Source organism: Tinamus guttatus, unplaced genomic scaffold, assembly GCF_059628265.1.
Source record: "Tinamus guttatus ecotype Peru unplaced genomic scaffold, ASM5962826v1 Tinamus_guttatus_pri_ptg000459l, whole genome shotgun sequence".
Lineage (NCBI taxonomy): Eukaryota > Metazoa > Chordata > Aves > Tinamiformes > Tinamidae > Tinamus > Tinamus guttatus.
This window is the reverse complement of record NW_028288993.1, coordinates 213592-237882: the sequence shown is the minus strand read 5'-3', so window position 1 is coordinate 237882 and position 24291 is coordinate 213592. Positions and strand designations below refer to the sequence as shown.

Genomic DNA, 24291 nt, shown 5'->3' with positions numbered 1-24291 from the left:
TGCTCTGGTCTAATCTTTTGCCAGGCCAGGAAGGGAGAAAGCGAATGGCACGCGGATACCAGGGCAGCCACCACGTTCTCTGCACCCTCTGTGAGACCTTCTGGTCTTTCAGCACCCACCACTCCATACCTGCTCCGATGATCAGCACGTTGGTGCTGCTCAGGTTATAGTTGCTCAAGGAGATGCACTTCGCCATCATCTTTGTCCTCCTCTGTGTCTGAAGAGCCTGTGCCACGATCAGGCAGAACAGTCATTATCCATTCACAACTTTCTTCTGTAGCAAGGTAGGAATGGGGACAACTACCAGGGTTGTTACAAAAGAGCTTGAGCAGAAGGAGCAACCAAATCCTTGTTGTTCAAGGAGGTCTCCATGCTCAGTCAAATATTTTTCATTACTCAGTGCACTATTCCCTTCCTCAGTACAAAAGAAAACTAGATCTACTGTCTTCTGCAGATTCATCCAGGGATAAAACACTGGGAAAGAACACAAGAAAAGCAGCACAGGTATGTCACTGTGCAATTCTCCAATCAATGGGTGAAATGGAAGTGCAGAAGTCCCACCAAGAGCTATATTTATCCTTCACCTGAGCACATCTGATATATCTTCGAATATCAAAGAAGCTTATGTAAAGTAGAGTTATGGACTCATCCAACACACCTCATCCCACTATTGACCAGTATCAACTGAGACAGAAGTGCTGCCACGCAAGTAACCCCATACGTGATACTGTGCATCAGATTAGGCCATAGGTTTAAGCTGCTAGATTTACACATATGTAAATGGAAATGTAAATCCGTATTAGACTCTTCATAGAAAGGGAGAGGAGGACACTTGTAGGAATAAGAAGAAAGGTTGGCCAGGAACGAAAATAATGATCTGGTTACTTGATCTGATTACTTGATGGATTAAAGGATTTTCTGAGGCCAACCATTAGATGTTAACAAGGATCACCTGGTGAAGGTAAAGAGCTGTGGGGGATATAAGAATCACCTGGGAGGGGGATACCCTGGATGGAGAAGAGGTTGTGGGGTCTCTTGGATGTTGCCTGCTCCTCTGTGATTCCCCACAGGCACTGGCCTAAGTGCACTTCACTCTGGATCACCTGCAGCCACCCCAGCTTCCTCTAGAGCACACAGAGCTGCAGCGTGTGCTCAGGAGGGGACAGGTGACCCCTGTCATCTCTGTGCTCCATTCACACCCAGCAGACCTGGCCCAAAGGCTGGGGAGAGAGGTTTCCTCTCTCCTCAGGTTTCCACGGGCCAGCTAAGCTAAAAGTTGCTGCGAGCTCAAGTGAAGACAGGACATGTCCACGGCAGAATTCTCCACTAAGCCTTCCTGAATGCACAAATAGCCCAAACAGCTCAGGTGCTGCAGAGCTAGGGTATCTGGAGGCTGGGAGGGAGAAGGACATCAGGCACGACCAGAGCTAGTTCTCTAGCCTTGTATGGGCTTTTGGCGGTCTAGATGTTATACTGGGCTAGGTGGACCTTAGCTCGACCCGGTTTGGATGCTCTCACATCCTTCTGTTTAAGCACTTCTTTGCCTGCCAGAGGGCCCAGAGTGAAGCGTCCCCCCAGGACGCACCCAGAGCAAGTCACAGGCCTCGTGCTTGGGACACCGCGGCAGCTCTGCCTCTCACCTGCTTGCTCGCTCGGATGTACACCTTCTCCTTCTCAATCTTCACCTGGGGGCGACACAACAGCAGCCGTTTGTAGCACAGTGAGTGTCTCTGGTTTGAAGAGCATTACTTTTCCTTCTGTGCAAAAACTATTGGAAAGAGCAGTGGTCCCATCAGCTGAGCCACCCCGCATGCCTGCATGAGAGCTGGAGAGGCCAGCACAAGACTCGCTTCAGCTCAAGACCTTGGCAAGTTTCCTGTCAAATAATATCACCGACACAATGTTTTTTAATACAGGATACACCTTTCTTTACCAAATATCTACCTCAGGCTCACAGCTGATTTCTCAGCACCCCTGTATTTCTCCACAAGAAACCTCCTAGGCAGAACTTCCACCCTCAGCTTCCCAGGAACTGCCTGATGCCCACGGATGGATGCAGGAGGAATGCAAATGGAAGCTGCAGGGATGGGTGATACGCTCACCGTTGGCCATCTCACCGTGTGCTTAGGAAATGTTTGCTCCATTTCATCAAAGCTTGTTCAGGTCAATGCGAACAGTCATTCCCTTTGCTGCAAGAAAGAAGCCCTCACCTGGAATCTGGGTAGGCTGTCCAAGCCGGGAAAGTCCTCTATATCACCAGTGCTGATGTTGAAGCAAGCCCCATGCCAGGGACAGCGGACTCTTCCTTTGGACAAAACCCCTGCATGAAATACAGTAGAGCAGAGTTAGCACCTCCCTGTGCCTGCCTATCCCCGTACCTGCCTCCTGCCCTCCCTGGAACCCTCCTGAGATCAGCTGTGATGAGCTGGCCAGGCCGTGGGAGCAGAGGTGAGGTCTCTCCTGCTGTCGCAGTGCTGGAGCGCTCCAGGGCTTCTTCCCAACCCGAGTGCAGCTGCTGGTCTAGTCCGACCACTCCAAGGCTGTGCTACTCCACTTCGGGAGCAACAGGATCACCCTGAGCTAACAGCTGCCTCAACTAAGGCATAAATTAATCGGCACAAGAGTATTTCAGAACAGATCCTGACCTAGCGGAGTCTGTGCCCCACTGAGAAAGCGGAGGTCACGTCCGAAAGTCTGGCTCGTTGCAAATGCCTCCAAGTGTTTGCTCAGAGGCTGCTACTTTGGAATTTGTGCCTGACAGTTCTTCCAGGCAGAGTGAACTTCTCCAATCCTGCCAGGCTGGACATGTCCTGAGTTTGCACCTTTGTTTGCTGAGGTACAACATTGCCAAACCTCTTCACTCAGCACACTCGGGGATGCAGGGGAAGCTCCTGTACTTACTTTTGCAGCATTCTCTAGACTCCCCAGAGAGATTCCTGAACAAGTGGCACTATTTCAGGGATCAACCTGCAGGACTCAGGCAGGCCAGAAGGTTCTCATCTCTTTTTGCCCCAGGAAAAGCAGTGTGGGGATCGTCTATCCTTGTCATCTGGCTGCTACCCCCAGAGTTGTCCAGCATTCCTGCTAGGAGGGCTGTGCAAGGAGGGGATCCAGAAGGATGCACTGGTCTAGAAAGTGGTCCGCTTGTCCCTACTCAGTAGGGGATATGTGTAAATCAAGAGACAAAAAAACACTACCTTCTGAAAAGCTGAGGGATTTGTCCTGTCGGTCTTCTCCAGTGAAGGCCACTTTCTGTTTCCCAGCAGCTTTTTCTCTACCTCAGATCCTGATTGTATGAGACAGCTTGGCCAGCCTGGACATGTTCCACACCTGGCTGAATGCCACCTGGAGTTGCCAACACCACTAGTTCTTGCTTTACACAGATGAGAAACTCTTCAACCAGCAGATCAGATTCCCAAAGAGCAAGCTCCTCAAAGCAGAAGGCACCTGCACCCCTTGGTGATTGAAGAGCTTCTCTGCTAAAGACCACAGTTACGCTTCAGCAAAGTACCACAGTTTTAGTGAGGCACTTGTCATGCACACAGCCAGGTTGACACCGCCTGCTCCTGTTCCTCAGGGTTTTGGCTAGTAGCCTATTTGGCCTGAAGCACATGAAGGCCATGGAAAAGTGCCACAATGCATATTCCTAAGTGACAAGATGGTAAACCACTGTATACTACCCCACTCTGCTCAGTAAACCAGAGACATTTCTCTTTGTTACTGAAAATATCCCATCAGTCCAAAGAGCTTCCTCCTTCCTCTGTGAGCAGGATTTCGTTTATAGCGGATTGTGGGTTTGTGTTTAAGACTGAGCAGCCTGAAAAACTATAAAACCCAGAAGGTGATTCTTTTAAAGCAAATTTTTAACTTCTGTGGAAGAGAATCAATAAAGAAAACAATATGTAAATCCTCATAAAAAACAGCTTTTCTTGGAGACAGTTTGCTGGGGCTGTTTCACGCTCCTTGTGTTTCACACAAGGTTCCACTCCCACCTGAAGACACAAATGGAAGGCAGCTGTAATTACACTGGTGCAGTTGTTCTCTTCACAGTTACTCAAGGAAACTTTAGCCCTGCTATTAAGGAGGGACAAATTGGTGTCGTCAGCAAGCCAACCTTGAGGCAAAACACTTTCAGGAAGCCTCTGCGCTCTCAGCTTTATGAACATGTGTTTCCCTCACCAAGAAGACGCCTGCCCAAAGCTGGCCCGTGCCTTGGCAGCTCCACTGGATGAACACAGGGTTGTCTTTTGCAGATGTTTTCATTCCTGTTCTTAATCTCATACCAAGTGACACAGACTGACCTTTCACCAGTGGTGCCCCATAGTGAGGACATTTGTGTCCCGTTGCGTAGAATTCGCCGTTCTCCTTTATCAGCAGAGCCTTCCCGCAGCCCAGGTCCACCTCTCGCATCCTGCGGAGAAAGAGCAAGGAAACCCATGGGACAGTGGGCAGCTGGCAGACGTTCTTCCTCCTGCTCTGCGCCACAGCCTTGTTCAGTGCTCCGGCCAGTGTCTGCTTCCCATTGCCTCAGGTCCTGGTCACTCCCGTTCCAGAGTTGATTCAGAAAGTTGATCAGGGCTGCTCCCAACTTAGGCTTGATCCAAAGCTGGCTCACTCAGTGACAGCTTCTCCACCTTATAGTGTGTATATATATATTTTCATAAATATTTTTAATATAAAAATATATTTTTAATACATATATATATATTATAGTATGTTTCTTCCCCTCAGCACTCTCCTGGAAGGCAGCTCCAGAGCCCCTGCTCAGCTGGTTAGGAGGTAGCTGCTGGGTTCCCATAGGAGCTGGAAACTAAAACTGTTTTTAGGGTGGCATCACATCTCTTCGTGGTGCCAGCAGGCAGGGCATGGGCTGCGGTAGCTCAGCAAACCCCTATCACGCCTCCGTTCACCAAGACAGCCAACGCAGACATCATTTCTGAAATCAGGTAGAGCCCCAGAGAGGGATCTCAGGCTCCTTTCCCTGCTTTGGGTATGTCAGAGCCTTCCTCTTGCTGTTTTCTGCCCACTGGCAAAGCATGGGCTGCCCCTCTAACACACAGGAGGAGATGCCAAGTTAAAAGGTTAAGACTAAGCATCAGGTTGCTGAAATCTTAGTGCTTTACCGAGTTAAACAAAGGTGACCCTGGTTCTGACCACATCACAGTGTCAACAAAGGGAGTCACATTTTTTTCTGTTAAAAATCTGAGGACAGCAAATACCTACACTTGATCCCATTGATATCACTGCAATTTTTGCTCTTTAGGGCTCACAAAATAACCTCCTTTCCTGCTACAGCTTTGCTGGCTCTTGCGTAGCATTACAGCTGGGGCTTTCTCTTCATGCAGAGCCACCACACTCGCACACGAGTGAACTTCACCAGCACAGTTCCCCAGGACACAGCCAGGTGCTCTTGGAAAGTCTGATGTTCATCTGGAAATCCTGACTATTCCCATAGCACTAATTGGATCATCAGTACAGCAGGCATAGCATACATGATGCACTGTAGACATCTCTGCTGTAGACACAAAAATATTGTGCTCAGGAAACCTATTAGAAGTGCACAAACCATGAATACTCCACACAAATGCTAAGTCTCTAGGTCTCAAAGTGGACTCACCTTGATTGTGCAATAGAGCAACGTCATTTCTGTTTGGGTAACATGGTGATTTGTTACCTGCACCCAGGCTACAGAGGCACCTCTCTCCACTGTCTCCTTCAGGAACTTGAAGGTGAAAACAGCAGTCAGCCTACATGGCCACCCGGATCATCCAAACCTACCCCAAGCAGGTCTTCAAGCATGCACCTGCTTTACCTACATGAATTGTCCCACTACAGTAAAGGCAAATGCTTAAATTCTTTGCTACCTCAAGCCAAGACAACAGCACAGTTCATCAGACTTGTCCTTGGGAGCAATTTTTGTTCAAGCGAATTGCCCTGGAACCTCTATTCCCAGCAGTGCAGCTCTTCTCTCTCCCTGTGCAGGATCCTTGGCACCAAGACATCCTTCAGTCAGCACAATGGGAATAAACCACTACGAGTCCTACTGCATTCCTCAGCTGTGCAGTATTTCAATAAAACCTGTGGTTCTCGTTAAATGACAACCACAGTCTTATAGAAAGATAAGTGAAAGAATTTACAACTTACCTAAGGAACTGCATGATCTGAGAGAGCCAAAAACAGGACCTGGCACCGTGAAAGCAATAGAAAGCAAGACACCTCATGACATGCTAATTCTGAAAGTGAGTGAGACAGCAATTTATACTGAAGTGTTCCCAGCTGAGCTATTTATTCGCTTGAGAAGCCATCCTGCTGTCCTGCTCCAGTTTCCACTTGGGAAGCACTAGCTAAAACTCAGCCATAACCTGTGCAAGACCTCTGCAAATGAGGTGAGGGAACACAGAGCTTTCTGTGTGCACCTGGTGCTCCTCCTGTCTGGCCCACCGCTTACACAAGCCACAGGATCTTCTTGCAGTTTCCTCTCTTTTGGACAAGCTTGAATCTATTAGAAAAAGAGCTAATCCCAATTGTGAATTGCCCACTGATGGAAAATCCACTGTAGTACTTGGTAAATTTTTCAATGGTTAACTGCATGCAGGATTACAGTGTGAATCCCTTTTCCAGACTGCTCGAGCTGCTAGCTCTTGCTTTTGCTTTGGCCTGCTATAAGAGGTGCTTTCTCTTACAGCCTTCTGCAGGTATATACTTATATACTACAGTCAAATCACTCTTCGTCTTCTCTCTGAGCAGCAGTGTAGACGAGGCTCTTTTAATCTACTATACTGTGGACTTTTGATTAATAACTCAATGTATTTATCTAAGCCCTAGTTTTCCAACACCCTTGCACAGAAGCAACAAAGCAGAACATGCTCTTTTAGTAACCAGGATCAAACACAAAGTCAGCAGAACCTGCACCCAAGAAAACTTGGTTCCTCCTCATTGCAGTGATCAGAGACATTTGGCTCCATCCTGCCACTGGAAATTGGGTACAGCAGATAAACCTTCAGGACTTGCATTATGCAATTAGTATTTCCCAGGACAGTCTCCCTCTTTTTTGTTTCATTCCAGCTATGAGGCAGTCCCAGTGCGTGAGGTTATGCTCCCTTACCTTGGTATTACCGCCCACTTGAGCAGTAAATGGAGGGTCACCTCTAATTTCCCCAGCACTGTCCTACATCCACTGTGTTCTCCCTGAAGTTCACACCTGGGCTGGCTCCTCACCTTGGCCTCTCACGCAGACCCTGTCAGTCACCACCGCTTGCTGGATCACCACCACTTCCCTCTGGGCTGCAGCAGAGACTGCACAAAGGCTGTTAAAATTCTTTTTGAAGATTTAAACCAATATAGACTCCAATGCATCCCTATGTAGAACATTCTAATGCTTAAATTTCCATCACAATTAAAAATTCCCAGGTAAAATTATTGAACAAGAATAATTTATAAGCCCAGAAGCTCCTTAAATTTGGTACAAAGTAGCTTGTATTACATGGGGGATTCTAGAATGTATTTAAACAACCTAGTTTAATCTAAAGCAAATAGTTCCCAGAATCCTACCATTTCCCACATATCTGATATCAGTCAAAGCTCTTTGGAGTAAAAGGTTATTTCCAGCTATGCTTTATTTCATGCAGCGACAGTGCCTGCTTGTATGTTGGATTAGATCAATAGAACTAGCTATGGAAAAGGCACATCTATCCCAAGCAAAAACACTTGCCTGCAAAACACAGTGACTTAGCTATACATTTCGGAGACTTAAAAGAACCCTTAAATCAGGGTAGTGAAGTTGGACACAGCTGAAGTGCGATTCCATGAGCAAAAGAATTGGAACATTCCATTCTCAAGTAACAAAGAAGTTGAAAAAAATGAGTTCAACTAGAAAAACAAGCACAGAACAACTTCACTGCTGTACCTGATTTCCTCCTACAGCTTGACGAATAGTTGCTCTGCTTATGCTGTTTTGTAAAGACACTAAGTCTAGAACGCTAAATTTAAATCAATCAAGGGGATTGTCTACGGCAAGCTAGACAGACACTGCTGAGAAGGAATGAACACTGCAGACCAGCCACGCTTCCTACCAAGCGCCCCAGAGCACCCAAGCAGGCTGCAAAATAACAGTAGTCATTCTGGTATAAAACAGAAGCTGTCGCTCATCCATCATGATATTTTATTAATATGAGGGAAAAAAATACTCTCCTAAATTAAACCACCATTACCAGAAGATGTAAGGAACAAGATAATGGGTTCAGCTTGGGTTTTACGGCCTCCAGAGGTTTTACGGGTTTCCGGTAAAGATTTTAGGCACTTACTGTCCATTCTCGAGGTCCTTCACGTGGCACACAGATGCTTCCACCACATCCTTTGGGTTGTGGTAGGGATTGCTGGCAATGGGATGTTCCTCAAGATGATAATGCCGGGCAGTCCCGTTGACTTTGTAAACAAGCGGGCTGGCTTTCCCGTTGGGTGACATCTCTTCCTTGCTTCTCTCCTTCTCAGGTATCACAACTTCTATCTTCACTTCAACTGCAGGAACAAACAGAAATCTTCATTAAAATGAAGCAAGAGGATTTGCTGTCATTCTGCTTCTCCTGGCTTCCTTGAACTTCTAAAGGGGCTGACACATGCCAGGAGAACTGACATTTTTGTTGGCTTGCTTGGGAATTTAATCTCAAACTTGACTTGATTACAAAGTCCATTATCCCACAGTTCTTCCTCTGTCAGGCACCTTTGCATGCATAAAGTACATATTCTTGCAAGTAGGCATTAGTAAGTGGTGGAAAACAACCCATCAGTCAAAACTCCTGTCTTTTTTAATGGAAATATTGCTTTTGACAGTCAAATGCCAGCAGTGCCTAAGCCTGTAGGGTTCAAATAGACTTCAAAAAATTCTTGTATTGCTTGTAAACAACATTCACCAAAAGAGCCAAAGATGTATGATGAGGGCTATGTACACGTCAATTAATAAGAAATTACTTTTAAAATGTTCTACATTATTACTGTGTGAGGTTTTCAGTTTAGAATGAATCTTTAGCATGAAGTGGAAGAAGCAAGAACTGTCCTTGACAGCCTGGAACGTTCCTCCCCTCTCCTGGCAAGAGACGTGTGCTGAAGGCATGGCAGCCTCTGCTTGGGCAGCCCTTCCAAGGGTTGGACACGCAGGAATTGCTGCAGCAGGCACTGCTGGAGCAGGGGACATTCAACCTCCCCATGTACATGCCCTGGAGGGAAGCCTGAACCTACGTCCTGCGCCTCTTGCACAGTGACGGATGGCACAGACTGGATGAAGAGGGAGATGGTCCACACAAGGTCTCATCTCAGTTCTTGCAGAATCTGGAAAACTTGCATCAAATGACGAGGCTAATGCAGCACAAGAAAGGACAGTTTCACACTAATAAAAGTTGCCCCAGAGACCCAGACTTTCGCCCAATTGCTTCTATCTGAGGCTAAACAATTTACTTGCAAAAGTCCAGAACTGTCCTTAGCGGTCCTGCTCATCAACAGTTTCCTTGGAGACTGACTGGATACCCTGAGTCTGAGCACAGCCTGGGTGGCCCCAAACACCATGGGAGCTGGTGGACAGTAACACCACACACCAGGGCTTTGGAAAAATCCAGGTCTAGCATCTAAAAACAGGCATGCAGGATGACAGATTTGACTTTGAACACTATATTTTGGGTCCACATCTATAAAACCAGGATAAAAGACTTCATGAAACTAAACTTATTAATATTTATAATAAACACCAGGGAGTTTTATAGTGAGTCAGAAGGTAATTACCAAGAGCTTGAAGAAGCATCCCAAGCAAATAGGATATTATTTAGCTTTGCCAGCCTTGTAAATGTCATGAAGAGGAAAAGCTAGGCAGGAGATGAAAATTAAATCCCACAAAAGAAATGGGTTAAAAAAAGCAAGGAGAAGGGAATAGTGTGATCCAAAAGAGCATGAGGAGCCCTGCTCACCATGTTGCCACCTCAGGAGCGAGGCTCAAAGCATTTTCAGCTTTGCCTATTGCAGCACAACATTTATTTCAAGTCCTAAGATGCTGGTTGCTTGGAAAAGAATCAAGAGGACAATAAACGCAAAGGACAGAGAAGAAAAGTCACTGCAGAGCAGGAGCAGATGACTCACGCAGCCCGACAGGTCTGTGAGAGGGCACCACGGCAGCAAGCCCTCGAGCCAGCAAAGACAGGGAAAGATCTTTGGCTGGGAGACAGAAATGTAAGCGGAAAAGTGCGGCCCACTGGAGGAAAGACAGTGCCTCCTCCTTAATCCGAGCATGGAAGCCAACCCGCAGGATCTGCTGGGGAAATGGGACAAAATTTTTGTGAGCAGAAGCCACTAAGTTTCACTGCTGCATTTTTTAGTTGACTTTCTGCTTCCACAGAAAGGTATCAGTAACTGTTGCCTAAACTAGTCCCGATCCTCCTCATCTTTAGGCTTTGTCCAGCAATAACCACAATCTCTGCACAAACTGGCACTCATGACACTGTTCTGTGGAAACAGGGATATTTTCACTAAGCATAATCCTCAGGAATAGGGGGTCCACGCTCCCACTTTCTGCCTAAGCTGGTTTGGAAGCAGCTCACGTCTGGCAGCAGTGGGGAGGCATCTCCCCTTGCGGACACGACGCTATGGGCACTTAGCAAGCAGCTTGCTGCAAACTGGGCACATCCCCATCCCTGCTCTTGGGACTCCTCCATCCCTCCATCCTTCCAGATCCGTCATAGCCAGGCACAGCCTTCAAGACGTGCAACCCAATACATGAGTCAAGCTCCCCAAAGGGAGATCTCCCAGCACCAGAGGAGGACTCCGAGGCAACGTGAAGGCTGGCAGAGGAGAACAGGTCAACCACACAACACCCTGCCCTTTCTCCTGAGCCAAAGGCTGGTGCCTCACCCCAGGATTTTCCTGCCTTCTGATGCACTTGGGTGAGGATTCGCTGCTGGTGCGTGAGCCCGTCTGCCTCCAAAACCCTGCAGATGACTCCAGGGAAAGCAGAATGGCAGCAGAAAGGCGTTCCGGCCGAAAGGTTACCCTGCGAGAGGCAGGAGCAGGGAGGAGCTCTGCGGGATGAGCCCCGTGCCCAGGAGGTGGCATCTGGAGCAGGACACTGCAAGGCCGTGACACCCTGCAGGGCGGGAGGAGGAGAAGGACACGCGAGGGTGGATGGGGAGCCTTCCTCCGCCATGGAGGGGTCTGCTGCCTCCCAGGGACCAGAGCGGGCAGGGGACCGGTGATGATGCCGACAAACATAGAGGATGGAAAAAGAAATAAATGAGTGCAGAGTGGGCATAAAGGTACCAAAACGTTTGCCTGTGGGCCCGGGGGTTCCTGGGCAGCACCCGGTGGCTCCCAGCGTGGCGGCAGCGCGATGCCCTCGGCCCCAGCACGGCGCCCGCTGCCCAACGCGCTGCCAAGAGAGGCCAGAGCCGAGGGCTGCAATTTGCTTTAAAAACAGATTTCACTTGACAGTAACATTTTTAATCATGCCTGATTAGACCAGGCAAATCAAACCTCCCAGGCATGTACCTGGGCTCCTGCAGAGCTGCAGAAGCAACTTCCCTCCTCTGGAGAGCCTGGCAGAAGGGACGGCTTTTGCTGAAGCACCAAATCCCAGCAATCAGGCAGAGGCGGGATGCGCTCTGATGCAGTGAAGCAAATTTCTGTGCGCCCATCATCACGAGTACACATGGGTGCACCAAGGGAAGGGTCAGAAAACATGAGTGTCTGCTGCGTTATTGCGTCGGACACCTGCAGCACATACTGCAAACGTGCCCAGCTCTACACACTGAAAAAAAACCCTTTGCTGTGAGCAAGTGTCTTCCTTGCGCTCTACTGAAGCCCCAGTGATGCAACACGGCTCTCAGAGGGTGGCCAGCAAAGAGGCTGTTCTTAATAAGCAATGTTTTCCTAAAACATCTGGAATCCAGCCATGGATTTTCCAAGACACAATTATGGAATATAATCAACATAAATTTATGCCATTTCCAGTCAAAGAAACATGAGAATCATCTGACGTGATTACATGCTTGATTGGTGAGCGACCCAAAGGCAGCCTTAAGGAAATGCCACCCCATTAGGAGCAGATTGCAGACCCCTTGCGACACAGGCGGGCCTGGCAGTGCTGAAAGCCACCATCGAAATGGTGCCTCCTGGCCTGCATGAAAACGAAGCACTTCGGAGCAGCACCTTCATCTGAGCCTGCCCAAGACGCCGCCAGGTCAAGGTGTCACCGTTACAGGACAGCATTGCACTGGAAGGGACCAGGCTGGGACTGACAAACCCAGCGGCTACAAGCCCTGGTAATGATGTTAAGGCTGTGTGTATGGAACAAACATCCACAGCTGTCACTTGGATTGTTCTTCTCAACAGTTTTCAAACTACACTTGAATCAGGTGATTCCCACCCATGGGTGTAGGAGCCTCCATGAACAAAGATGAAAAAGAAAAAAAAAAAAGTCATAAATTCTTCTCCCTCCTCCCTCAGGCACTACTTGCCACTCGTTGTCTCCGCTCAGGGCAGCTCCTGCTCCTCTCCCCAACCCTCTGTCACTGCCCGGGGCTCCTGGCTTCACTCAGCGCCACCAGCATCCCCTGCCTCCTCCTCCTCCTTCTCCTCCTCGCAGCGTGGGGTGGCTCTCTAATATGGAGCTGCATTCCCATGTGCTGATCCCTTCTGGAATCCAGGGCTCAGTGCACCTGACTTTATCCAGGAAACTGTCTCTATTTGGATCAGGGAAAATGACGCTCGCATGAAAGGCATTTATAAAAACAAGCTTAACTTTCCAGGTCGCCTGGCGTTACGCAGCTGCGCTCAACCTGCTCCTTTGTCACTCTCTCTAAAACCCACTAGAAAAGGTTTCATAGCTTAAAAAGTGAATTGCTTGGGGCATATTAGGCACATTTATAAAAATCTGTTGCTGTCTGTGTGTGTATAGGTGTGCATTTAGGCACATACACATACAGAAGCACATTAGCAGCAGGCCAGGAGTGTATTTTATAAGAATATGCAAAAACAGGCTGGGTTATTTTATTTGCAGGTGCTAACACTGTACAGCAAAGTGCATCTCACGCAGACCTGCCAACCTTTAGTCATGGGAAATCCCGAGTCAGGTCTCTAAAATCATAGAATAGCCCATGGTGCTGGGCTACCTGGACACACATCCAGGAACCTCATCCCAGCACTGGGCAGCCCCTTTTGTAACAAAATTGACTCTTTTTTTCCCTTTCATGCTGCAAACATGATGTGTTTTCTCCTACAGCTGGTAATCACTAAAACCTGGGGGCTGGTCATTAAAACTCCATTATACCTCAAGCAAATTATTTCATTCTTAAACATTACTCCTTTCAATCCCTTGCCTGGGACAATCCAAAGCCCCTTTTAGCCCTGTGCTCGAGCCATGAGGTTGCAACCTAGTGTGTGGGAGCAGCTGTGAGCAACCACCCAGCCTGGTGCACAGGGATGTTCACGGACAGGAAGGTGTCTGGGTGCCCAGTCCCGCTCCAGGGACCTCTGTGTTTTGCATCCAAGATGGGTTTCATGCCAAACTCCTAACTCGAGCCTCAGGAAGCAACTGGGACAAGCAAACAAAATCAAAGGAGACTCAATTCCAATATAAACATATTCCAACATAAAATTATTTATTGCACCCAACGTAGGAAAAAAAATTGTCACTGTGGGTCATGTTTGGGATCTCTCCCTTTTCCCTGCCAGGATCGCACAGTCCTGACATCTTTCAGGCCCTCCCAAGGTGCATGACCCATGAGAGACCCCTCAGTAATCCCATAACACTCACTGACACGGAAAACTAAATGACAACTACTTTTAGTGGCCTGAAAGAGACTTTTTCCTATTAAAAAAAAATGTATAAAAACGGTGAAGTTGATGAAAGAGAACTGGAGGTCAAATGTACCTGCTTATACCCTGTCTTTCCAGATGCCGATTTCAGCAAAAAAATCACTCATAAAAAAACAGGAGCTGGATGGCCACGGGGTCTGCCACCCCGGTCACGACTGGGAGGCACCCACAGACCTCCACAGGCAACAGATAACAGCGAGGAAAGCACCCACGTTACCTGCCCAGAGCCACACACATTCTCATGCTCGGGTACATTCGGATAAGCCATCCTGCCCATAGACCGCTGTCGACCCTGCCTGGTGGTCAAACTCTAACCCTACAGAAAAGTGCAAGGGAAAATAATTGGAAAATAATTAAATATATTTTACAAGCACGTCTTCTAATTCTGGGATTTGCACTGCAGTATTTACACTGCATTCCTGTAGAGCATAACTCTCCATTTGCAGGTTTTCCAAGGTTCCAAATTTCACCAAATTTTACATTCTGGAAGGATAACAGATGCTACAGACAACCTCGACTACACCGTAATGAGGAGTGTGGTAATGAATCGTCTGTGAACTGCCCTGAACAACCTCGAGAAAAAAGGTCAATACTGAAAGAAGTTGCAGAAAAGCCACCAAGCAATCACAGCAGCTAACACAGAAGAGGCTTCTGTGGAGGTGCTGGTGCTCGATGAGCCCCTTTACCTCAAAGCTTGGCGTGCGATGCCTCTCCTGGTGGAGTGGGAGCTGTGATCCCAACACAGATTGCCAGCTGGCAATGCAGAGTTCTTTACATATGCATCATGCACCCTGTCGAAAACGGGGAAAAAATTATGCACAGACTGAGAATGAGGCCTTCAGAATAGCTCCTGGACTCGTGATTGCACCACCACAGAGAACAAAAGATGACGCCAGTACTTGAATATCAGCTTTTAACTAAACACTTAAATATCAGAACAGGGTTGGGTTCTGCAGCAGCAGTCACACTGTAGTGGTTATCTGTTCAGCAGAAGGTCCTTCTAGAATACAGTAACGTGTGCAATTTCAAGGTTACCTTGAGAAATGCAGAGGATATTCGGAAAGACCGAGGGTCTCTCTTGGAACAACAAGATGGAAGCAGATAAGAACCTCACATCTTTCAAACATAAGTGAATAAGTTAAGTCCTACTGACCTCGGGGTGGCATCTAAAATATTCCCTTCATGTCAAGACATTGTTGGGAGAGAAGATGGCTCCATTTGGTCCCTGCGGGTCCTTCTCATTTGTACGGGGGGATAGAAGGATTTTAAGAAATAGCCATGTCTACTATTTAGCTTTACAGTTTACTCTTCCTGCAAGAAAAGTAAACGGCAAATATTATAAAAACTTTGTGAAACCTCTTGGCCAGAACAGGCAGTAGCTGCAAATGCATCTCTGTTTATCTTCCTGCATTTGGAGGTTTTATAATCACGGAGAGGAAGCACTTGCAGTCAATGGTGTGCAAACAAGGGGCTGGGGAAAGGCTTGCCAAAAGCTTCGGAAAAGCGCTAATCAAAACCAGAGTTACAGAGAGGGTGTTATATTGCAGGAGGGCATTTTCAGTCATTTGCCCTGCTCTGCAAACACAGCTCTACATGAAAACAGGCGCTCCAGGGAATGTGCCTGCAGAGCTCTTACTCCTGCACCGCTCTAAGATAAAACAGAATTTTGCTGACAGTATACAAAGCAAAAAGGAACTGCCAGGGGAGTTTGGTACAGGTTTAGGCAGTGGTGACATTTATTCCTGGATATGTTTTCACTCCCTAAATATTTCAAGCAAGGACATAAAACACTGTGGCTTTTCCACAATGAAAAACTTACAGTTGAGGTATTTGACCACAGTGCCCAATGTACTGGGGTGCTACAATGACTAGTAAAATAATCTCAGGATAGGTGGATATCCCAGAGCCTGACTTTCCTTTGCTCTTTGCTCCTCAGAAACCGCCCTGTGTCGCAGTCTCGAGCCAGCATGGGGGCCAGCCCTTGCCAAAAGGGACAGTGCAACAGAGCACCCTGTTTGGTGGATTCCGGATGCCCTGCAAATCGGAGCTGGATTGCACCACCAGACTTTGTCCTGCAGCTCCCAAGAGCACATGCCCAGAGGAGGAGCACAGAGCGGAGCAGGGAGCCCCTACAGCAGAGCTGCAGACAGGGGATGCCCAAAGTCCAGTGCAGGGGTCTGCAGGAGGAAGCACCCTTGAGATCCAGCTGCCCAAGGCCAAGGAAATCAGGTGGATGGTCTTCCTCCCTTCCAACAGGGGCAAAATTCATGCTTGTCAGTGAGTGGCAAAGTCACAGCATGAAGAAGCCTCTTGAGAAAGAGTCACTAGCACCTGCACCGGGCAGATACTGCACAGACTCGTGTCAGAGCATGAGGGGACCAGTTATGTCCCTGTGAATCGAGAAGAGGCAGAAAGTGGCACTCCCAAGGAAGCACAGAAGCAGGAAAGGTCCAGGTCCAGGAAAGGAAATTAAGTGGATGAAGCCGCAGGCCAGAAGCTGTACGGGAGGTAGAAGAGGCTCAGGCATGGGGGAGAGTGCAGCAAGGATTGCAGGGAGGCTGGGGAAGATCATGCACTGCTGCTCTGGATGGGGCTGCAAAGCAGCGCAGGGAATCACAGCACATGAGACTGCGAGGACAAGTTAAGTGGGAAACATGCTTACAATCTTGGATTTGCCTTTGAGCTCGAGACGGCTCTGAACAGAACGCTTGCCCTTGACTCATACCATGACCAACTGCCCTGCTCAGCTTGCTTTCCTCCCCGTGCGCTGCGGCTCCAGCTCATCAAGAGCTGCCCCAAAGCCCTTGCCCAATTCCTTGCATGTGAGTGAAAGTGCAAAGGAACTCTGGGGGGATTAACAGGGCCCTAATCCTCCCCGCAGGAGAGAGAATTAACATTCCCCAGAGCCAGCTCCCGCGGAGGCTGCTGCGCGGCCGACCTACTTTAACCTGCAGCCGCCGTGCAGCGGGAGCAGAGTGCTGCGGACGGTCACCTGGTTTGGGCTTGGAGAAGCATCCTCCCATGGCGAGCCAAGCAGCCGGAGCGGCGCGGGGACGCGGGGACAGGGAGCAGCCGGGAGGCACCACGCGCCACAGGCCGGGCCAGCGGGTCACAGAGGGTGCAGGCACGTCCCCTCCGGATCAGCTGCCAGATCATGCCATGCCGGGCGCTCCGGGAGGTCTTCCGTCACAACCTGGAGGTGACAGAAAGCTGTGTGAGAATTCCTATCTGTGCATTACAAAGCGGGTTGGGAAACCCAACAACGTGGCTGTTGTTTCTCCAAACCGCCACACATGTGAGCTGAGGAACAGCATCCCTGAAGGAGCAGGGAGCCCCGGGACGAGGTAGAGCCAGTTCACAGGATCACAGAACGGCTGGGCTCGGCAGAGACCTCTGGGGTGAGCTGGTCTAACCCTCCTGCTCTAGCAGGGTTAGCGACAGCACCATGTCCAGCTGGGGTTTGAGTATCTCCAAGGACGGAAACTCCGCAGCTTCAGGAGCGCCAGCTCCTCTGCAACGCTGCTTCCCAGCTGCTTGACCTGGTGCACGGGGTTGTTCCTCCACACGTGCAGGACTGCAGGACGTTGCACTTTCCTTTGATTCCTCTCCACTCAATTCTCCAGCCTGTTGAGGTCCCTTTGAATATCAGCACAACCACCTGGGGCACTCTTCCTCCAATGCCTCCAACTCTAAGTCTACAAGTATCAGGCATCTGTCTGCAAATTATTTAATTCACTGGGAGCCCTGGAGTCCTCAGTTTCAAGAGAAATGATGAATGAAATGATCCTTCTCACACTATGGATGAGGTTCTCTCCTGCAACTCCTGCCTGTATCTCGCCACAATGTGACCCCAGCCTGAGATGCGGTTCCAGGTGATCATACCCAGCAGCTAAAGCCTCGTGGTACTGCCAGCGCCCAGCACCGCTCCTGCTTTCCCATCCTTGCTTTCCAAGAGAGGCAGGTTTCCACCTGCCCAGGTGACAGGAACAGGCCCCTTGGAGCCGCTTCTCCAGACACAGGCAGGGCAGCAGCTAGAGAAGCAGCAGCTCTCTCGGTTCCCGCTCAGCGCAGACAACACCAGCGCGCAGGACAGAGGAACAGGGCAATAGATCAAAGGGTGACCCCCGAGTGTCACCTAAAAGCACCATGCCAAGGTCGCAGTTCACAGAGCTGCTGGGAAATGCAATTATAATCCTAAACATTTAAAATTACAAAACTCGTATCATCCTCGTCCAGATTTAATAACGTTCCACAGCTTTGCCTTTGGGAGTTAAATCTTTAAGCACTTGGGCCTCAGTCCAAATACAATGATGAAACCATAAATACATTATTTCAGAGAGGGGTTTTGGGGAGGAGTGGTTTGTTTGGTTGTTGGGGTTTTTTTTAGTATTAAATGACAGGGAAAAAGCTACTTCACTTTATGTTCCTCAAAGTTCTTCTTCTACTAACACCCCTGCAGAAATCCCATTCATTTTGGAATGACTGTTCATTCAAGAAAAGGTTTTCAGCATTGGGTCATTTGCATCAAAAACCAGTATTTCATATTATTGAGTCAAGATCTTTTAATTTTAAGTTGGCTGGGCAAATGCTGCACATCAACCCAAATTCATGTCATCAGCTTTGAATGACGTTGGTCTCAGATTTTGGTACAGACAAAGACCTATGATAAGCCTCAAAATAGCACCAATTTCTGCTGATGCACCCAATTACCAGTAAAAAAAATAGATCATTCAATATGACTTCAAACATTTCAAAAGGGAGATATTACCCATTTACACCTGTCCTTGAACTCATGTACCATGGTTTTGCTGTGTACTTTTCCACAAAGGCTTCCAGTGCGGGACAGGAAGGTAAAATTGCTTTTCAAAGAGCATCTTTATGTAGGTATGTAATACTTTAGTTTCAATCACAGAAGTGTCTAAAGACCTTTCAAATAAGAAGCAAATAAAGGAAAAACAAGAATTGCACTGCAACTTCTCCCTGAAGAATGAATACTTCGGAATGTTATGAAACAAAAATAAATAAATAAATAATCAGCCATTTGGCAGAGATGGGCCTGTCTGTGATAAGGAAGGCTGTTGAGATTAACAAACTCCAAACACGTGTTTGAATAGGCGACACGTCAGAGACAAGTGCCCTTCTTATCACCCAGCTAAGCAATTTGCACAGTTAATCTCTGTGAGATAAGGCAATAAAGGAGCACCCTGCAGGACATGCCCTGCCAGGGGGGTTTGCAGCCTCCTGCACCCTCGCTGCACCCAGGTGAACAGCAAGAGCCGTAAGGAAGTGCCCGGTACCGCTGCCATCGTGGTGCCCACCCCGGCACCGCTGCCATCGTGGTGCCCGTCCTGGCACTGCTGCCATCGTGGCGCCCGTCCCGGTACCGCTGCCCACCGCGGCACCCATCCCAGTACCACTGCCCACTGCGGTGCCCATCCTGGTACCGCTGCCACCACAGTCTCCTGAGCGAGCTTCATCCGGCATCGAGTAGGGCTGGAGCTTCTCTGCACATCCTGCTGAGGCCTCGGTGGACACGGTCACCTCCGCCCTGCACAATGCACAGTGATCCGCAGTCTGAGCAAGACCCTACGTCATCTTTACTGCTAGACTTCCTCCAAACACCACAAGCCCATCCTTTAGTTAAGCAGGGATGTACATACCAGGCACGGCTGTCCTGGTTAAGCTCCATCCCTCCAAAACGTACATCCCTGCACACCTGCTAACCTGCCTTCGTCTATGTGTTCTGCTGTGCATCTCCGGGATATTTGGCCTGACCCAGACATGCTTCAGGAGTGACTTCCATGCCTAGAACGTGAGGAATGTGTAATGGAGCCTGCAGGGAAGCAGGAGATAAATACGCTGCCAAATGGCGCAAAGCAGATTTGTGCCATCATCAGAGATATACTAGCCTGAAATATTAACAGGACTTAAAAAAAAAAAAAAAAACCCACAGGCTTCTGTGTGAGAACTTGCAGCTTTCACAGGGCTAACAGACCTGGGCAGACCTACCCATCACACACGCCGGCAAAGGCAGAATGTGGAGTGGAGCAGGGAAGAGGCAGGTCCCTCCGGAGCAGGGATGAGCACATCCAAGGAAAGCAGCACCCAGTATTTGTGCAAGAGCAAACGCGAACGATGCCAGGCTGGGAGGTGTGTGAATGCAAGGTAAGATGTGCAGATATGGGGGGAAAATGTCATAGAGGAGTCACACAGGAAACTCGGCCTTTGCTGAACTGTGTGGGAAGAAAGGGGAAAACAATTCGTGTCACAAGCAAAATGAGTCTGAGCCATCAAGTTATCAGGGATACAGGACAGTAATTTAATGTGAAACCCTACAAATATATATCACATAAAGACTGGCAAAGAAGGAGGCAGGAAGCAAGTGCCAAGGGAAGCAGCAGCTGCCAGCCAGCGTGGGAGCCGTCGTGCTGCGGGGCCTCTGCACTCAGGAAGGCCCGGAGGGAGCAACACGGGACCGGGCACGCTGGGTGATGCCCGGCACAACTGTGGGGCCTGCGTTTGCCTGGGTGCAGCTCCCCTCCAGCACGACGGCCCTGGTCCTTGTTTCCAGCATACGCAGGTGCTGCCTGAGCTCCTGGCCACCAGCACCAGCCGTTTGCCTGACGGGACTTGTTCATTTGGTAACGTGGCCATATAGAACCTCAGGTCCACTGCCCTTTCGAATTCACCCACCGAGCAGGTAAGAAAACATGCAGCTCCCCACAGCCTCGGACCCAGCGAGCACACATAAATGCTTCAAAAAATCACTTGAAACTGAGCTCATTGTGGACATGTTTCAGCCTGCTACACAAGACCAACCAACAAGACATATAGAGATCACATCACCACTAGTGATGCTCAGAAGTATAGATCTGGAATCAGCATGATGCAATCCTGCAGGAAATCATGGCCATAACCTCCTCTCTATTAGAAAAAGGGAAATAAACTCACATGAAACATGATGAAACTGTAACTCAGTGCAGGCTCAGCCATGAAACCTTGGTAACTTTTGAATGGCAAGAAAAGACGAAGCAGCAGATACTCTTGCGTCAGTAACCACTTCTAAACCACTCACTGAACAAAACCAGGAGTTTTGATACAAGAGCGATAGAAGCCACTGCTCTGTCAGTGGGTTGAGCTGCAGAAAGACCGCTGATCCTGGTTCCTCTCTGCCTGGGGCTCCTCCAAAGCCATGGCGGGCAAGCCCAAGCGACAGCAGTGACAGAGTTCTCACTTCAGAGACCCAGAGGAAGGTCAACAACTTCTAGTTCTAGGTCTCCTCTAAGTCCTGTCTGCCGAGCTGACCTAGAGCAGGCCTAAGGGCTGGCTCGTGTACCTGCTCCGTGCCCCTGGGCTCTGCTGGCCCATGCATGGCTCCTGGGGGAAGGGGACACCTCCTGCCACTGCCATATCGCTGCGAGCAGAGACCAGAGGGAGGCCCGGGCTTTTCCTGATGGCATGACCATGAGCTGACTCTCATACCTGAGACCGCAAAGCAGTGTTATTGTGTAGCCATGGGGTCATGGATGAATTTAGGATTGAAGAAACTTCTGGGGACTGCGTGATGCTGTTCCTAACCCAAGCAGGGTGAAATTCAAAGCACAATCCAGCCTAAATCCTGCTTTAGGCTTTGAAGAATGGACCCAATGCCTTGGTGAGATGAAAAGACACATACGGAGGTCCCAAAAGGTGCCGAGACTTTTCAGAAGGCTATCGGTGGCAGAAGCTGAGACTCAATGCCCTGCAAAGAGCAAGCAAATCTATTTTCAGCAGTTCAACACTTACTCAGAGCTCCCATCCACATCATTTCCAAAGCTAAATGCTGCACCACTAAGAAATGGGATGTGAACATATTCAAAATGGGTATCAGTGTCATATGGCTTATCCAGCACTTGGGAACACTCAGTAGTTCCCTGCAGGGCTCAGGAAGGATTTTTCCCCCAGGTATATCAAGTCTGTGGGTTTTTTTGTTTTGTTTTGCTGCTCTCTGAAGTCCCTAAGGTGGCAGGGAGACAGGTCTTGCTCACATGTGCAGGGAATGGCCAGTCACCAGGTTTGGGGTCAGGCCAATATTCCCCTGGGACAGACTGGCCCCAGTCCGCGGGGAGTTTTCGCTGGCCTCTGCAGCCCTGAGCAAGGCTTCCTCATGAGGCTCCTTGGGGCCATTTCAGGTCAGTGATTCCCTGCGCAGCAGAACCAAGAATCCAGCTGTGCCCTTGATCTCTCCATCTCTCTTCCCTCTGGCAGCTTTGTTTTTTTAGCTTTCAGTCATTTGTAGCATAAGTCTTCTACTGAATGTCCTAGAGCTTCATGCTCAACAGGAGCTGCTATTTTTTAACTGTCCCCGCATATAATTATATTTTCTTTTTATCATATCTTGCTTCCCTTGTTTTTGTTATGCACACGCCTGTTTTACTCTCAGTGACTTTGTCCCTCAAGGCAGGATCAGTGACTTTACATAATTTTCAGACTCACGCTGAAGAACTCAGCACTTTCTTCCAGGCTTATCCTTCTCGGATGTTTCCAAAAAGTCCAAATCAGAAGCTGCCAGAGTCCCTTCCTTCCTGCTCAGCATAAGTCTGTCTAAACCAGGTCTCATCAACACAGCGTGTTGATCTGCATATTTGGATCTCGTCAGTCACACTGGCGCTCTGGGTATCTCGTCTTGGAGCCACAATGCACCATGCAGCTCTGAGAAGGCCCTATGCTTGAGAAAGAAAGTCAGTGGAGACACCTTCATCCCCGGAATACCTTCCCAGCAGATATTCAGACTTTTAGGGAGAAGAGATTCTGGCCTTCAGGCAACAACATGCAGCAGAGACTTGAGAGCAGGCCAGTTGGAAGAAAATATCTCGATCTGTTCTGCCTCCTTGGACAGTCATGACAGGCTCAGTGGATGATGTTGTATTGCCTCTAGCTCTCACACAGATGCTCTAGCTAAGCCTAGATCTTAGAGCCAGGATGCCTCAGAACCGGCTTTGAGAGACAGCAGAATAAAGGCAAAAGCATGAACTCAAGCTGCTGGCTCCTGTGCAAACACGTCTGTATGTGGTGTGTTCTACAGTTCTCCTCACAACCTCCTCTTAAGGCCCACGACATGGTTCACGAGGCAGCTACCACAGACTACATCATCTCCTGGCCATGCCTTTCATGTAGCCACGGTGCCTTCAGTCCTGTCTCCTCATGTGTCCTGGGCTTCCTGTAATCACATGGGGACACACATGGCCACCTTCCTTCTGAGCTCTTTACTCAGAATAGAAACCTATTCAAAAATAAGGCACGACATCCTGCTTATTTATAACCCTGCACACATGTTGCCCTGTGCTCCTCAGCTCCATGCTGCATGCTCCTGCACCCACATCACTCACGGAAAGCAGCAGAGGACACACAGCAGCTCCGTGTTTCCTATACACCCTGCTCCACTGCAATTGCCTTTACCATTTTAATGACTCTGTTTGCTGCATTTGCCAGCTCAAACCTTAGGCTCTATCCTTCCTGGGGAGCCCTACCTTGGACATGGTTTCTCTTTCCCTTTCTGAAGATGGGAATCCAGCGCTGAGTTGACTTGTGTCCCAATAACCTTCTCCGCTCTGCAAAGGAAAGGCAACCCCGTGCCCCAGAAGAGTTGCGTAGCAAGAGACAGAGATAGGGCTTTGAAGCTGAGGCTTCTGAGCAGAGAAGCAAGAGGAGCAGGATTCTTTAGGCTCAAAAGCATCTGACTGCATTCTGGTGGCAGTGTTTGTACAAGCAGGAAAGTGCTGGCTCTGACTCCGGCTCCTGCTGCGGAAAAAAACCAACCCTTGATCCTAAACCATACCATATCTACTGCAGAGATGCCTCTCTGACAGTTCTCGCTCCGTGCACAATATTGTCTCTAAAGCGGGACACAGCGGGAACCGCTGAGCACTTTCAGGAAGGGATGGGCTTGGGGCACACCCCGCAAGAGGATCTGGCCACGGCCCGCACGGATGGCGCGAGGTCTCCTGGGAGCGCCCGTGGCGCCGCGCACGCAGCCCCGGCGCCCTCCTCGCGGCAGACCCGCTCCAACAGCGCCGGGCTCCGCTCAAACCGGGCTGCGCCACAGCAGGCCGGAGGCAGAGCAGGGAGCAGGATGTCCCCCCGCTGCTGGCTGCGGGGTGGGCCAGGCCCAGGCGCTGGGCTGCCGCGTGAGCTCCAAGGCCTCTCCTGCTGGTATCCCCCGACACTACATCAATCTACTCCAAACCTCCGGCCGCCTCATTTAGACCCACCAAGCTCAGCGCTTCCCAGGGACCCTGCTGCCTGGTGTCCCACCAATTTCCTCACCTCACAATACCGCAGCCCTGCAGTGAGCCCAGGCTCCCACAACTGCCCCAGACTGTGCCCAACGACGCAGTGCCAGGCCAGGCACACACGCCACAACCCACCAGGCGGGTATCCGCTCCACCAGCCCAACGCCAG

General features: G+C 49.3%; 1 protein-coding gene across 2 annotated transcripts in view; it reads right to left on the bottom strand.

Moving 5' to 3' along the window:
• Positions 1-16882, bottom strand: part of AIFM3 (AIF family member 3) — a 39596-nt gene extending 22714 nt beyond the window's left edge. For both annotated transcript variants that reach the window (XM_010215089.2, XM_010215090.2), the window contains exons 1-6: positions 16844-16882; positions 8304-8517; positions 4302-4411; positions 2211-2320; positions 1641-1685; positions 130-226 (exon numbers count right to left, since the gene is read on the bottom strand). In XM_010215089.2, the coding sequence (XP_010213391.1) occupies positions 130-226; positions 1641-1685; positions 2211-2320; positions 4302-4411; positions 8304-8517; positions 16844-16874 (607 nt within the window). In that variant the 5' untranslated portion in view covers positions 16875-16882. The remainder of the gene's footprint in view (positions 1-129; positions 227-1640; positions 1686-2210; positions 2321-4301; positions 4412-8303; positions 8518-16843) is intronic.
• Positions 16883-24291: the final 7409 nt, after the last annotated feature.